At 35.2% G+C, this 14,727-nt stretch overlaps 3 protein-coding genes across 3 annotated transcripts; all 3 read left to right on the top strand.

The window, feature by feature from the left end:
- The first annotated feature begins 1,709 nt into the window (after window positions 1–1,709).
- Window positions 1,710–3,587, top strand: LOC132788389 (probable cytochrome P450 6a14). The gene is made up of 2 exons (XM_060795810.1): window positions 1,710–2,841; window positions 2,906–3,587. Exons 1-2 carry the CDS (start codon window positions 1,725–1,727, stop codon window positions 3,319–3,321), a joined length of 1,533 nt encoding a protein of 510 aa, XP_060651793.1. The 5' UTR covers window positions 1,710–1,724; the 3' UTR covers window positions 3,322–3,587.
- Window positions 3,588–4,466: 879 nt separating this feature from the next.
- On the top strand, window positions 4,467–14,419 carry LOC132793944 (uncharacterized). Its single transcript, XM_060804114.1, has 6 exons — window positions 4,467–5,622; window positions 5,686–6,086; window positions 8,483–9,314; window positions 9,378–9,778; window positions 12,387–13,509; window positions 13,571–14,419. The coding sequence occupies exons 1-6, from the start codon at window positions 4,506–4,508 to the stop codon at window positions 13,984–13,986; spliced, it is 4,290 nt and encodes a 1,429-aa protein (XP_060660097.1). The 5' UTR covers window positions 4,467–4,505; the 3' UTR covers window positions 13,987–14,419.
- LOC132788390 (probable cytochrome P450 6a14) lies at window positions 8,159–9,893 on the top strand. The gene is made up of 2 exons (XM_060795811.1): window positions 8,159–9,314; window positions 9,378–9,893. Exons 1-2 carry the CDS (start codon window positions 8,198–8,200, stop codon window positions 9,791–9,793), a joined length of 1,533 nt encoding a protein of 510 aa, XP_060651794.1. The 5' UTR covers window positions 8,159–8,197; the 3' UTR covers window positions 9,794–9,893.
- Window positions 14,420–14,727: the final 308 nt, after the last annotated feature.

The raw sequence follows: 14,727 nt of genomic DNA, 5'->3' as shown, positions 1-14,727 counted from the left end.
TAGTGAGAGAAAGAATGAATGAAGAAGCAAGAAAACATTTTGATTTATTTATTTATTTTTATTTTATTATATTAAATCTAGTATTTAATACTACATTTAATAGAAGAGAGTACTGGCTGCTGGGGAAATAAAATTAAAAAAAATATAATTCTGCCACACCTATTATACAGTTTTAGTGTGTACAATAAATTAAAATTAATTTAGTCCGCATTTATATATTTATTCAAAAGAAATGTTTTTAAATATATCTGTTACACATATAATTATAGCTCGAACAATTAAGAAAGAGTAGTTATTTTTCGGCATTTCAGTAGTCATTATTTCGATAAGATTAAGTCTAAAAAATTACCCCTTTCAAGCAAATGCATTATGTCTACTCTAATAATGACTATTCCAAAAAGTTATCAGTACTACGTCGTGTTACTATCAAGTTGATAGTGTTCGACGTAAATATTGAATTTTATGAACGTAACTAAAGTGTTTGATTATGTTTGGCATTGTAATGATTGGGGTAGCTAAAATGGAGCACCAGGCGGCTAGTGATTACGGTAACAAAACTGGTGAGTTTACTACACACTTTTATTTTGATTTGTGTTTTTTTTTGTTTGTATTGTTTTTCTATTATTTTTGTTTATTTATTTTGTGTTGTAAATAAATATTGAATACAATTAATTTTCCAGTTTCAGATATTTGTCACGCCCACTTCCGGACTAGCAAATAAGTATAATCAAATAACTAGCAAAATTTCAAAGCTACTGTTTTTATAAATTCTGACAATTTAATTGCGAGCAGATAAGTATTTTAGAAGTTTTCCAATTCACAATTTTATAAATACATATGGTTGCAACTCTGGGGTATTAATTGATTTCTTTGAAAATGTGGTATATTTTCAGCCTACAGTACGTAATAATATATCTATATACCAAATATAGATTTCGGTATATTCCAGTGTTTTTTATTTTTATTTTTTTTTGTGAAACTCAATTTGGAAATTTAAAGCCATATTTTTACAAGTAAAATTGGTATTATCGCAATTGGTATTTTATATATAGTAGATTATTTTAAAGATTATTGGAAAAAAGAAATTAAATCGATGACAAACATGTATACACAAACATGTATGCCACTGTACATACTCAATGAGTATGAGTATTACTCACCCTGTCTAAGTATTATACACAAACTTATATTAACCTTCAATTTATTGAGTAGTGGTTATAAAATATAGAGTCATTTTCGAGATGATAACAAAAGCAACATTTTGTCCAATTTTTTGTATACAACTTTGTCAACAATTACCAAACACATACCAACAATTTCATAAGCCAATTCAATACAATACTCGAGCTATCAGCGAATTTTTGGCAATCATCAGATTGTTGACATACTAAATTGATTTTGGTACCCAGGGGATCAGCTAAATATTTTATTTGTATTTAAAATGTAAAGGATGGATATATTATTATATACAAGTAATTCATAAAATAAATAAAACAAATGTAGGGGCTCCTTGATTCGACTATTCTAATTCAGATATCGAGTGTACAATCACAGTGAGAGAGCAAAATCTGAATTTTCTCACGCAATCGTCTTGAAAAGCTCCCGTTCTCTTTGAAAGCTTTTTTAACAGTTCTCCATATAAGTCAATGAAGTCCAGTTAAATGCTCAGTACCGATTTGGCGGATTTCAAAGAAACTTAAGCCGAGTTTTGTTAATTTTTCGAAATGGGCTTTTTAACGTTTGCCCTGCTGGGCTTGGCATTAGCCTTATTCTACAACTTCTATCAAAATACTTTTAACTACTGGAAGAATCGTGGAGTGCCTTCTGAACGCCCTCTTCCGATTATTGGGAACATGAAAGGCGTTGGAAGTAAATATCATTTACGTGACATTAACGCCAGAATATACAAAAAGTTCAAAGGAACTACGCCATTCGCGGGCATGTTCATGTTTTTCACACGAACTGCTTTGATATTGGATCTTGATCTTGTCAAACATGTTCTCATTAAGGACTTCAAGAACTTCCAGGATCGTGGAGTATTCAATAACGTTGAAAACGAGCCTTTAACTGGTCATTTGTTCACTCTCGAGGGCGAAGAATGGAAAGCCATGAGGCACAAGTTGACTCCAGTCTTCAGCTCTGGCAAGATGAAGCACATGTTCGGCAGTGTCGTTGAGGTCAGTGTTCATTTGGTCAGCACTATGAGTAAATGTGCAAGTGCCGCAGTCACAGATGGAGGTGATGTCGAAATCAAGGAACTGTGTGCCCGCTTCACCACAGATGTTATTGGTACTTGTGCATTTGGCTTAGAATGCAACAGTTTGGCGGATCCCAATGCTGAATTCCGTGCAAAAGGTCGCATGTTATTCGAAGGGCGGCGAAATCTCCAGTTGCTTCAAATCATCGCAGCTATCAATAAAAACATCATTAAAATGTTTAAGATGAAGTTCATGCCAGAAGATCTGCACGCGTTCTTTATAAATGCTGTTCGATCAACAGTTGATTATCGGCTTAAGAATAACATTAAAAGGAATGATTTCCTTGATCAGTTAATCCAATTGCGTGCAGAAAATCAGGAGGAAGCTCGTCGAGGCAATGGAATTGATCTCTCAAAAGGTTTGACTATTGAGCAGATGGCAGCACAGGCTTTTGTTTTCTTTATTGCCGGATTCGAGACATCCTCCAGCACCATGGGCTTCTGTCTTTATGAATTGGCTATGCAGCAAGATGTTCAACAGCGCTTACGCGATGAGATTGAAAGTGTGTGCGAAGAGGTGTCCAATGGAGAACTTACTTATGAAGCCATGAACCAAATGCCATATTTGGAGAAGGTACTTTTAGGTAAGAGTTGTTTTGAGAGCATATTATTCCAAATTATTGTGTAATTTTATTTCTACTTTTTTAGAAACACTACGGAAGCATTCGCTTCTGCCTCATCTTCAGCGTATTGCGGCAGAAGACTACAAGGTACCTGGCACTGATAAGATTATCGAGAAAGGAACAACACTCCTAATTCCCGTGCACAATATTCATCACGATCCCGAAATTTATCCCGATCCCGATCGTTTTGATCCATCGCGATTCGAACCAGAAGCTATCAAGGCGCGTCATCCATATGCCTACTTGCCATTTGGAGATGGTCCTCGCAACTGCATTGGTGACCGATTTGGCAAAATGCAAGCCAAGATTGGTCTGGTCTCGCTATTGCGTCACTTTAAGTTTGGCGTATCTGATCGCACCGAGATACCATTAATCTTTTCAAACGACGGCTTTTTAAGGAATTCTAAACATGGCATTCATCTTAAAGTGGAAAAAATTTGAGGGAAGGAAAAGCAGATTATATTGTATTGTTTAATTCCTTGTGGCGTTATTGTAATAAGACGATTTGTGAAAATTTTTAATTTTAAAATATAGTTAACAGCAAATATCCCAATGCATTGCTTACTTAATTACACTTGAACTAGCAGAAATTTATTTTTAAAGTGTAATTCTATGAAGATAACATATATTTGCAACTTCATTCTTACCACATAATTTTGTTTGGAGAACAATATTTATCAATTTAATTTTGTGGGAATTCCACATAGGTTTATTTATGGTAACATGCACAACAATAAATACCCCTAGACCCACAACTTCGACGGCGTTGTACTTTAATATTTGTATATAGATATTTATATTTTTATCAAAATGTGAAATTGAATTGAAATTTGTCAACTTGATTTTTTTTTGTCATTAGCAAATTCCTATAACTACTGAAATTAAGGTAAATTCAAGACCCAAATTTTGCATGTCTTTGATAAGTGGCAGTCTTCAGATGCATTCCGGCTACCTGGGAAAAAAAAACTCTACCTTAAAGCTTTTGTCTAGATCGGGCATTTCCTGACAAGTCTGGTGTATTACATATTCGGCAATTTGCATACTCCCTACACGTAGAGTATTAAGGTATTAGCTACAGCATTGGCATTTAAGACCCAATAAAGACTATAGTTAGTACGCAGAGCAGAGAAAAAATTTGAAACAATCTTGATCTCCCTGCAAACATAAAAAATTCTATCGAGAAGAAATATATCTCAATTTATTAAAGTCTCTGAGATCTATGTAAGTGTTCATACGGACAGACGGGTACGGCTAGATCGTCTCGGCCTTTGAAGCTGATTGTTTGGGTTGTTTCCTTCTGCCAGTTATATACATTTCCTATTGTCACGGAGTTATAATACCCTTCACGCAAGAAACAAGATGCCGGTTTTGCGTACAAATATGCGCACAATTACCAAAGTTAATGTAGAGGCTACTTAATTCGTTTATTCTCATTTATCTATTGTACTATCACAGTGAGCGAGCAAAAACAAAATTTTCTAACGCAATCGTCTTGAAAAGCTTCCGTTCTCTTTGAAAGCTTTTTAAACCGTTCTGTATATAAGCCAATGAAGTTCAGTTAAATGCTCAGTACCGATTTACGGAATTATAAGGAAACTTGAACTGTGTTTTGTTGAATTTTCGAAATGGGCTTTTTAACGTTTGCCCTGCTGGGCTTGGCATTAGCCTTATTCTACAACTTCTATCAAAATACTTTTAACTACTGGAAGAATCGTGGAGTGCCTTCTGAACGCCCTCTTCCGATTATTGGGAACATGAAAGGCGTTGGAAGTAAATATCACTTTCGTGATATTAATGGCAGACTCTATAAAAAATTCAAAGGCACTGCGCCATTCGCGGGCATGTACTTATTTTTCAAGAGAGTCGCTTTCATAATCGATCTAGATCTTATCAAACAAGTTCTTGTTAAGGACTTCAAGAACTTTCAGGATCGTGGAACTTTCAACAACGTACGTGACGAGCCTCTAACGGGACATTTGTTCAGTCTCGAGGGCGAAGAATGGAAAGCCATGAGACACAAGTTGACACCGGTTTTCACTTCCGGCAAGATGAAGCACATGTTTGGTAGTGTCGTTCAGGTCAGTGATCATTTGGTCAGCACAATGGGTAAATATGCAAGTGCTGCGGCCACAGATGGAGGGGATGTGGAAATCAAGGAACTGTGTTCCCGATTTACCACAGATGTTATTGGTACTTGTGCTTTTGGCTTAGAATGCAACAGTTTGGCAGATCCCAATGCTGAGTTCCGCTCCAAAAGTCGAATGTTGGCTGAGAAACAGCGCCATAACCAGTTAATTCAAGCCTTCATATTCACAAATGGAAATCTCGCTAAAAAAATGAGATTAAAGGCTTTGCCCGATGATCTGCATGATTTCTTCATAAACGCTGTTCGATCGACAGTCGATTATCGACTTAAAAATAATATTAAGCGGAACGATTTCCTCGATCAGCTGATCCAATTGCGTGCAGAAAATCAGGAGGAAGCTCGACGAGGTAATGGAATTGATCTATCAAAAGGACTGACCATTGAGCAAATGGCAGCACAGTCTTTTGTTTTCTTTATTGCCGGATTCGAAACATCCTCCAGCACCATGGCCTTCTGCCTTTATGAATTGGCTCTACAGCAAGATGTTCAACAGCGTTTACGCGATGAGATTGAAAATGTTCTGAAAGATGTGTCCAACGGAGAACTTACTTACGAAGCCATCAACCAAATGACTTATTTGGAACAAGTACTTTTAGGTAAGATTTATAACCAGATCTACTCATTTAATTTTTTAATATTTGACTAAATTTCGACTTTAGAAACGCTGCGAAAACATTCAATTATACCCCTTATTCAGCGTGTGGCAAGCGTAGACTATAAGGTACCTGGCACTGATAAGATCATCGAGAAGGAAACAATACTCGTAATACCTGTGCACAATATTCATCACGATCCCGAAATTTATCCCGATCCCGATCGTTTTGATCCATCGCGATTCGAACCAGAAGCTATCAAGGCGCGTCATCCATATGCCTATTTGCCATTTGGAGATGGTCCTCGCAACTGCATTGGTGAACGATTTGGCAAAATGCAGGCCAAGATTGGTCTGATATCGCTATTGCGTCACTTTAAGTTTGGCGTATCTGATCGCACTGAAATACCGTTAATCCTTGCAACCCGCAACTTCACAATGAACACTAAATATGGCATTCATCTTAAGGTAGAAAAAGTTTGAAGAAAAACAAACAAGCTGTATATGGTATTAAATTCCTTTTGTGTTATTCGTATAATATAATTCATAATGTTGTTTTACGCAAATTTAAATATTAAAAAAATGGTGTAAACTGCAGAAATTCCAAAGCTTTTCTTATGTTGTTGTGTCGAACTCGCAACAACAAAAGTAGTATATATGTATGTAGATAACATATAATTGCAACTTCATTCTTACAGTATAATTTTGTTTGGTGAACAATTTTTATCAATTGAATTTTATGGGAATTCAACAAAGCTTTATTTATTGTAACATTCACAACAATAAATACCCTCTAGACCCGTAACTTCGACTGCGTTGTACTTTAATATTGGTATATAGATATTTCTATTTTTATCGAAATGTGAAATTGAATTGAAATTTTTCAACTTGATTCTTTTTTGTCATTCGCAAATTCCTATAACTACTGAATTAAGGTAAATTCAAGACCCAAAAGCAAAAAAGCAAGTTAAGTCGCAATTCGGCGTGCCAAACCGGATTCAACAAAGTGAATTGCGCATTGGTAAGGGTTGTTTTCGTTAAATGCAGAATGAGTGAAATTCAAACCAATGCGTAATGGATAGAATGAGTGAATGCAGAGTAAATGTTTCGAGTATTCGAAAGAAATTTTGGCATTCTCGTCGTTCATGGCAGGCAGAGCAGGAGCAAAAATTTAGCGATAAGAATGCAGAGCTTGGACGAAAGCGTAAGAACATAGTGTTTTGCGTATGTAGTACATAATATATGAATATACATAATATATGTGTAATAATTATATATATATATGTATATATATAAATTTATATATGTAAATAGAAAAGAATATAAATTTAATTTCAGAAAAACGATGTATTATTGCTATCAATTCAGATACAATAAACAAAATTATATTTCTGCATTTAGTCATTGAATCTATCTTTCTATTTTTCTATGTATTTTATTGAAAAGCAATAAAAAAACAACAAAAACAAACACGCAATAAATTTGACGTCTCCAATGCGGCGCACAACTAACCGAGTATTTGGTCGCGATACTCATTCGTGTATTGTGTCGCCGTTTGGATAGAGTAAATTTTCTACTCATGCCTTTACCACATTTGCCAAATCCGTTTTACTCAATGTCTCACTCAATCAGTCAGAACTTTGAGTGAGAGTACCAAATGCTGCTTTGACTGTATTCATGCAGACCTCTAATATGTATGTATATTCTTGATTGGCGTCAATAGACATGTCCGTCTGTCGGTCCTTTTGTTCGTATGAGCATCTAGATATCAGAGACTTTAGAGAACAAACGATAGGTAAGATACTGATCAAATATCGTTTGCCCTGATAATATTTGAGTAAACGAAGGCAAAAGAATTAAAATGTAGTTTTGCAAAAGTAAATTAAATTCTAAGTTTCATAAAATTCATCGCAAAAGATAAAGGCTTCAAACTGATATTTTTCATTTGAAGTTCCTAAAGTGCGTAGACAAGTAAGAAGTAACAGTGGAGTGTGCTCTACTGTGAGATACCCGCTACCCAATTTGACTAATAGAAAAAATTTACAAAATACATATACCGCAAAAATACTAAATAATATATCAAAGGTTTTTTTGTCAGCCAAAGCAACTAAGACCCGTAATAATTAGGTGTTTATGTCCACACAAAAGTATATCTTTAACAACTTTTACAATTTGTATCTGATCGTCAATATCGTCTCGGTAGCTGACGCTGATCAAGAATATATATATTTTATAGGGTCAGAGATGCTTCCTTCTGCCTTTTATATATATTTCCTCAGAGAGAGTTATAATACCCTTCACGTAAGACACAAGATGTCGGTTTTGTATACAAATATATGAACAATTACCAAAGTAAATGTAGGGGCTATTTAATTCGTCTACTCTTATTTAGTTATTGTACTATCACAGTGAGCGAGCAAAAACAAAATTTTCTAACGCAATCGTCTTTAAAAGCTTCCGTTCTCTTTGAAAGCTTTTTAAACCGTTCTGTATATAAGCCAATGAAGTTCAGTTAAATGCTCAGTACCGATTTACGGAATTATAAGAAAACTTGAACTGTGCTCTCTTATTTTTTCGAAATGGGCTTTTTAACGTTTGCCCTGCTGGGCTTGGCATTAGCCTTATTCTACAACTTCTATCAAAATACTTTTAACTACTGGAAGAATCGTGGAGTGCCTTCTGAACGCCCTCTTCCGATTATTGGGAACATGAAAGGCGTTGGAAGTAAATATCACTTTCGTGATATTAATGGCAGACTCTATAAAAAATTCAAAGGCACTGCGCCATTCGCGGGCATGTACTTATTTTTCAAGAGAGTCGCTTTCATAATCGATCTAGATCTTGTCAAGCAAGTTCTTATTAAGGACTTCAAGAACTTTCAGGATCGTGGAGTTTTCAACAACGCTCGTGACGAGCCTCTAACGGGACATTTGTTCAGTCTCGAGGGCGAAGAATGGAAAGCCATGAGACACAAGTTAACACCGGTTTTCACTTCCGGCAAGATGAAGCATATGTTTGGCACTGTCGTTCAAGTCAGTGATCATTTGACCACCACAATGCGTAAATATGCAAGTGCTGCGGCCACAGATGGAGGGGATGTGGAAATCAAGGAACTGTGTGCCCGGTTCACCACAGATGTTATTGGTACTTGTGCATTTGGCTTAGAATGCAACAGTTTGGCGGATCCCAATGCTGAATTCCGCTCCAAAAGTCGTATGTTGGCAGAGAAACCGCGTAATAACCAGCTAATTCAAGCCTTCATAGTTACCAATGGAAGGCTCGCTGCAAAATTGAGAATGAAGGTTATGCGAGATGATCTGCATGAGTTCTTTATAAACGCTGTTCGATCGACAGTCGATTATCGACTTAAGAATAACATTAAACGGAATGATTTCCTTGATCAGTTAATCCAATTGCGTGCAGAAAATCAGGAGGAAGCTCGTCGAGGTAATGGAATTGATCTATCAAAAGGACTGACCATTGAGCAAATGGCAGCACAGGCTTTTGTTTTCTTTGTTGCCGGATTCGAAACATCTTCCAGCACCATGGCCTTCTGTCTTTATGAATTGGCTCTTCAGCAAGATGTTCAACAGCGTTTACGCGATGAGATTGAAAAAGTGTGCGAAGAGGTGTCCAATGGAGAACTTACTTACGAAGCCATCAACCAAATGACTTATTTGGAACAAGTACTTTTAGGTAAGATTTATAACCAGATCTACTCATTTAATTTTCTAATATTTGACTAAATTTCGACTTTAGAAACGCTGCGAAAACATCCAATTGTACCTCACTTACAGCGGGTGGCAAGCGTAGACTATAAGGTACCTGGCACTGATAAGATCATCGAGAAGGGAACAATACTCGTAATACCTGTGCACAATATTCATCACGATCCCGAAATTTATCCCGATCCCGATCGTTTTGATCCTTCGCGTTTCGAACCTGAAGCTATCAAGGCGCGTCATCCATATGCCTACTTGCCATTTGGAGATGGTCCTCGCAACTGCATTGGTGAACGATTTGGCAAAATGCAGGCCAAGATTGGTCTGATCTCGCTATTGCGTCACTTTAAGTTTGGCGTATCTGATCGCACTGAAATACCTTTAATCCTTGCAACCCGCAACTTCACAATGAACACTAAATATGGCATTCACCTTAAGGTGGAAAAAATTTGAGAAAAAACAAGCATTTCATTTTATTTAATTCCTTTTGTGTTATGCGTATAATAATATCTATAATTTTTTACGCAAAGTTAAAATATTACAAATAAAGTAAACTGCAAAAATTCTAAAGGTGTACTCATTTAATTATACTTGAACTCGCTACACAATTAATTTTAAAGTGTAATTCTATGAAGATAACATTTAGTTGCAACTTCATTCTTACACTTTCATTTTGTTTGGCGAACAATATTAATCACGAATTTTGTTGGAATTCTACATAAGATTAGTTATGGTAATATATACAACAACACATTCATACTAGACTTCTGCGCTCTCAGCTACGCCGGCCTTGTACTTTAATATTTCAATGTCGATATTTATATTTTAATCAAATTTTTTCAATTGAATATAAATGTAACATGATTCTTTATTACCATTGACAAACATTTTTAAATCTACTGAAATTAAGAAAAATTCAAAACCTTAAATGGCGCATGTCTTTGATATAATTGCAGTGTTTCCGCATTCCCGCTGCAGTTTCTCGCTGACTGTAAAAAATAAACATTTTGGTATATTTACTATTTGTTACATCATTTTGATACTTTTAACGATTTTCCGATGCCTGATGCTCTGTTTTGAGAAAAGTCCGCTAATGTTAGTTTCACATGAGTGTTTGCAAATAGATTAGACCATTTGAATACCAAATAAGTGGAAGTGACAACTTATTTTAAAACAACAAGCGATTGGTATGATGTTGAGCAAATATCGTGGCCCCGCTAATATTTGAGTAAATGAATTGTATGAAATGACTAATTAAAATATAGTTTTACAAAAGTAAAATAAAATAAATAAAAAATATACAATTACTTTTAAAATATGCATACAATATAATATAAAATATACCAGATTGTCCAGATTGCACAAAGTTATAATACCATTCAATTCTATGGAGTGTTTACGCGATGATAATATAAGCAACATGTTGTCGGTTTTGATGTATACAAATACATATGTCAAATATGTCAATTAGAATGTGTTAAAAAGCTCCCACTCTCTTTGAATGCTTCTTGAACAATTCTCCTTATAAGTGAATAAAGTTCATATAAATACCAAGTTGCAAGTTGTCGGTTTGACATATAAGCCAACTATCAAACTTCAATTGTATTTTAAATTGGGAAATGAAATATATAAAACAGGCAGAAGGGGCCGGAACGTCATATATACATACATACATATACGATTATATATATCGAATTTGTTTTAGATTTTTCCACACCCACTTCCGTATCCGCAAATCGAAAACAAAATTGAATAGCATGCGTAATTTTGAAGCTTTTCATTAAAGTTTGGTTGCGATCGGATTAAAATTGTTGAAGTCAATAGAGAAAAAATGTTATAAGAAATCTACCCGCCACCCATTGAACAATAACAATAACAAAAACAGGGCGGTAAATAATACAAAAATATACTAAAGGCTATAACATACCATTGAGTCCATATATACCATATGAACAGACAAAGCTACTAAGACCCGTAGTAAGTAGTTGTTTTTCCTACACAAATAACTTCTTTCTTAAATAACTTCTGCATTTTTAATCTGATCGTAAGCAAACTAGGAATCATAAAGATCATAGTTATCATTGTACATAAATACCGAAATTTAGGCCTGTAATTTTCAAAATACATGACCTTGAGGCAGAAAGTTATAATTCGCTTCCACCCAATGGGTAGCGGGTATAAAAATGGCCTGCGGATGTCTTGTCTTAGTTGCTTTGATATACAATCTGATCAATTTTATACTCTATGGTATCTTGAATGAAGTAGCTTGTTAATATACAAAATGTAGCCTTCGCTATATCTTAGTATTTATTTTACAAATTCAACAATGTTTTGTGTTTATTAACAATTTTTAGTGGGTATCTCTCAGATGAGCACACTCGACTTCTTCTATATTTTTGCACAACTGCAACAATCGATCTGATAAACACCACATGTGTCCAACAAACATTTTCATATCATCAAGAATATATATTTGTATATACATTTCATATATCATTCATTCCATATTTCATGGGATCAGAAATGCTTTCTATTGCCTGTATATCATTCTACCCCTGGTCACAAAATTATCGAGCATAACGTTATCGATTTATATGTTAAAAATTACCAAACATACACAAACAATTTCATAAGCAAATTCAGTACAGTATCTGAGTCATCTGTCTTGTTTGCAATCAACAATGTTGATATACTAATGTACGTTTTAGCACCTTTCTATGAACACCTTTCTATGAACTTAATTTTTTTTTTCACTTACAATCTTAATAATATACCATAATTTCAGTTAATATTAATTTACAAAAATTAATTAATTTTAAATAAAATATAGGGACTATATTATTAGACTACTTTAATTCAGATATTACACTATCACAGTGAGCGAGCAAAAACAAACTTTTCTCACGCAATCATCTTAAAAAGCTTACGCTCTCTTTGAAAGCTTTTTCGACAGTTCTGAATATAAGCGAATGAAGTTCATCTATATGCTCAGTACCAATTTGGTGGATTATCATAGAAAGCAACGAGAAGTGTGTTTTGTTAATTTTTCGAAATGGTTTTGTTAACGCTTGCCCTGCTGGGTGTGGCAATAGTCTTATTGTACAAGTTCTACCAGAATTCCTTCAACTATTGGAATCATCGTGGAGTGCCTTTTGAGCGCCCTCTTCCATTTATTGGGAATATGAAAGGCCTTGGAAGGAAATATCACTTTCGTGATATTAATGGCAGACTTTATAAAAAATTCAAAGGCACTGCGCCGTTCGCGGGAATGTTCATGTTCTTCAAACGAGTCGCTTTCATAATCGATCTTGATCTTGTTAAACAAGTTCTCATTAAGGATTTCAAGAACTTCCAGGATCGTGGAGTTTTCAATAACGTTCGTGACGAGCCTCTAACCGGACATTTGTTCACTCTCGAGGGCGAAGAATGGAAAGCCATGAGACACAAGTTAACACCGGTTTTCACCTCCGGCAAGATGAAGCACATGTTTGGTAGTGTCGTTCAGGTCAGTGAGCATTTGACCAGCACAATGGGTAAATATGCAAGTGCTGCGGCCACAGATGGAGGAGATGTGGAGATCAAGGAACTGTGTGCCCGGTTCACCACGGATGTTATTGGTACTTGTGCCTTTGGCTTAGAATGCAACAGTTTGGCGGATCCCAATGCAGAATTCCGTTCCAAAGGTCGTATGTTGTTCGAAAAGCCGCGTCATAATCAGTTGGTTCAAAGCTTCATATTCACAAATGGAAATCTCGCTAAAAAAATGAGATTAAAGGCTTTGCCCGATGATCTCCACAATTTTTTCATAAACGCTGTTCGATCGACAGTTGATTATCGACTTAAAAATAATATTAAGCGGAACGATTTCCTCGATCAGCTGATCCAATTGCGTGCAGAAAATCAGGAGGAAGCTCGTCGAGGCAATGGAATTGATCTCTCAAAAGGATTATCCCTGGAGCAGATGGCAGCACAGTGTTTTGTTTTCTTTATTGCCGGATTCGAAACATCCTCCAGCACCATGGCCTTCTGCCTTTATGAATTGGCTCTACAACAAGATGTTCAACAGCGTTTACGCGATGAGATTGAAAATGTTCTGAAAGATGTATCCAACGGAGAACTTACTTACGAAGCAATGAACCAAATGACTTATTTAGAACAAGTACTTTTAGGTAAGAATTAGAAGTATATACATATATTCAATTAAAATAATAATCTTATTTATTACTTTAGAAACACTACGAAAACACTCGATCCTGCCTCATCTTTTACGTGTGGCAGGTGAGGACTATAAGGTCCCTGGCACTGATAAGATCATCGAGAAAGGAACAACACTCCTAATTCCCGTGCACAACATTCATCGTGATCCCGAATATTATCCCGATCCCGATCGTTTTGATCCATCGCGATTCGAACCTGAAGCTATCAAGGCTCGTCATCCATATGCCTACTTGCCATTTGGAGATGGTCCTCGCAATTGCATTGGTGAACGCTTTGGGAAAATGCAGGCCAAGATTGGACTGATCTCGCTATTGCGTCACTTCAAGTTTGGCGTCTCTGATCGCACCGAGATACCGTTGATCCTTGAAACTCGCAGCTTCACATTAAGTAGTAAACATGGCATTCATCTAAAGGTGGAACAAATTTGAAGAAAATAAACTCTCTTCTCATGCATTGTACATGTATATCTCCTAAAATTGTCCTTTGTATTATTTTGATATTATATTTGTAAAAAATTAAAAATTTTAAAGATGTAGTTAACGGCAGATATCCCAGTGCAATAATACGCGCTACATCAATGTGTAATTTTAGCAAGACAAATTTGCAATGTCATTCTGACATTTTTATTCTGTTTGGCGAACACTAATTAATTAACAAATGGGAATTCCACCTATGATTATTTATGTTAATAAAATTTCATCATGGTTTCTTTAAAGTTCAATTCTATATTTAGGAACATTTGTATTATCAATGGCCTATAAAAAGGTGCATGATAATAGAACGTAAATAGCATAATAATAAACAAATGTCTAAAATGAATTTAGCTCTCATATCAAACATGTAATAAATTTGTTTTAATCTTAATCTGACCACAATAACAAAAACACTATAAAATAATATACTTCATCATTGAGTTAACTTTACTACTAGAAAATATTCTTCAACAAATTGCAAGAAAAAAACAGAAATATTATTGAAAAGAAAGTAGTAAAAGTATATTCCAAATTAAATTAAATTAAATTAAATCGAAAATTCAGTATTGGAAACAAGTCATTATAATTGCTGAGATTACCTTGGCGGTTTGAGAAAATGCAAATGAGTAAACAAATTTCAAGTAAAAATACAATTGAGCTGTCAAAGCTCAGACTGTTTGACTAGAAAATACTGTG

This window comes from Drosophila nasuta, chromosome 3 (genome assembly GCF_023558535.2).
Source record: "Drosophila nasuta strain 15112-1781.00 chromosome 3, ASM2355853v1, whole genome shotgun sequence".
In the NCBI taxonomy this organism is placed as follows: Eukaryota; Metazoa; Arthropoda; class Insecta; order Diptera; family Drosophilidae; genus Drosophila; species Drosophila nasuta.
This window is presented reverse-complemented; position numbering and strand designations above follow the sequence as displayed.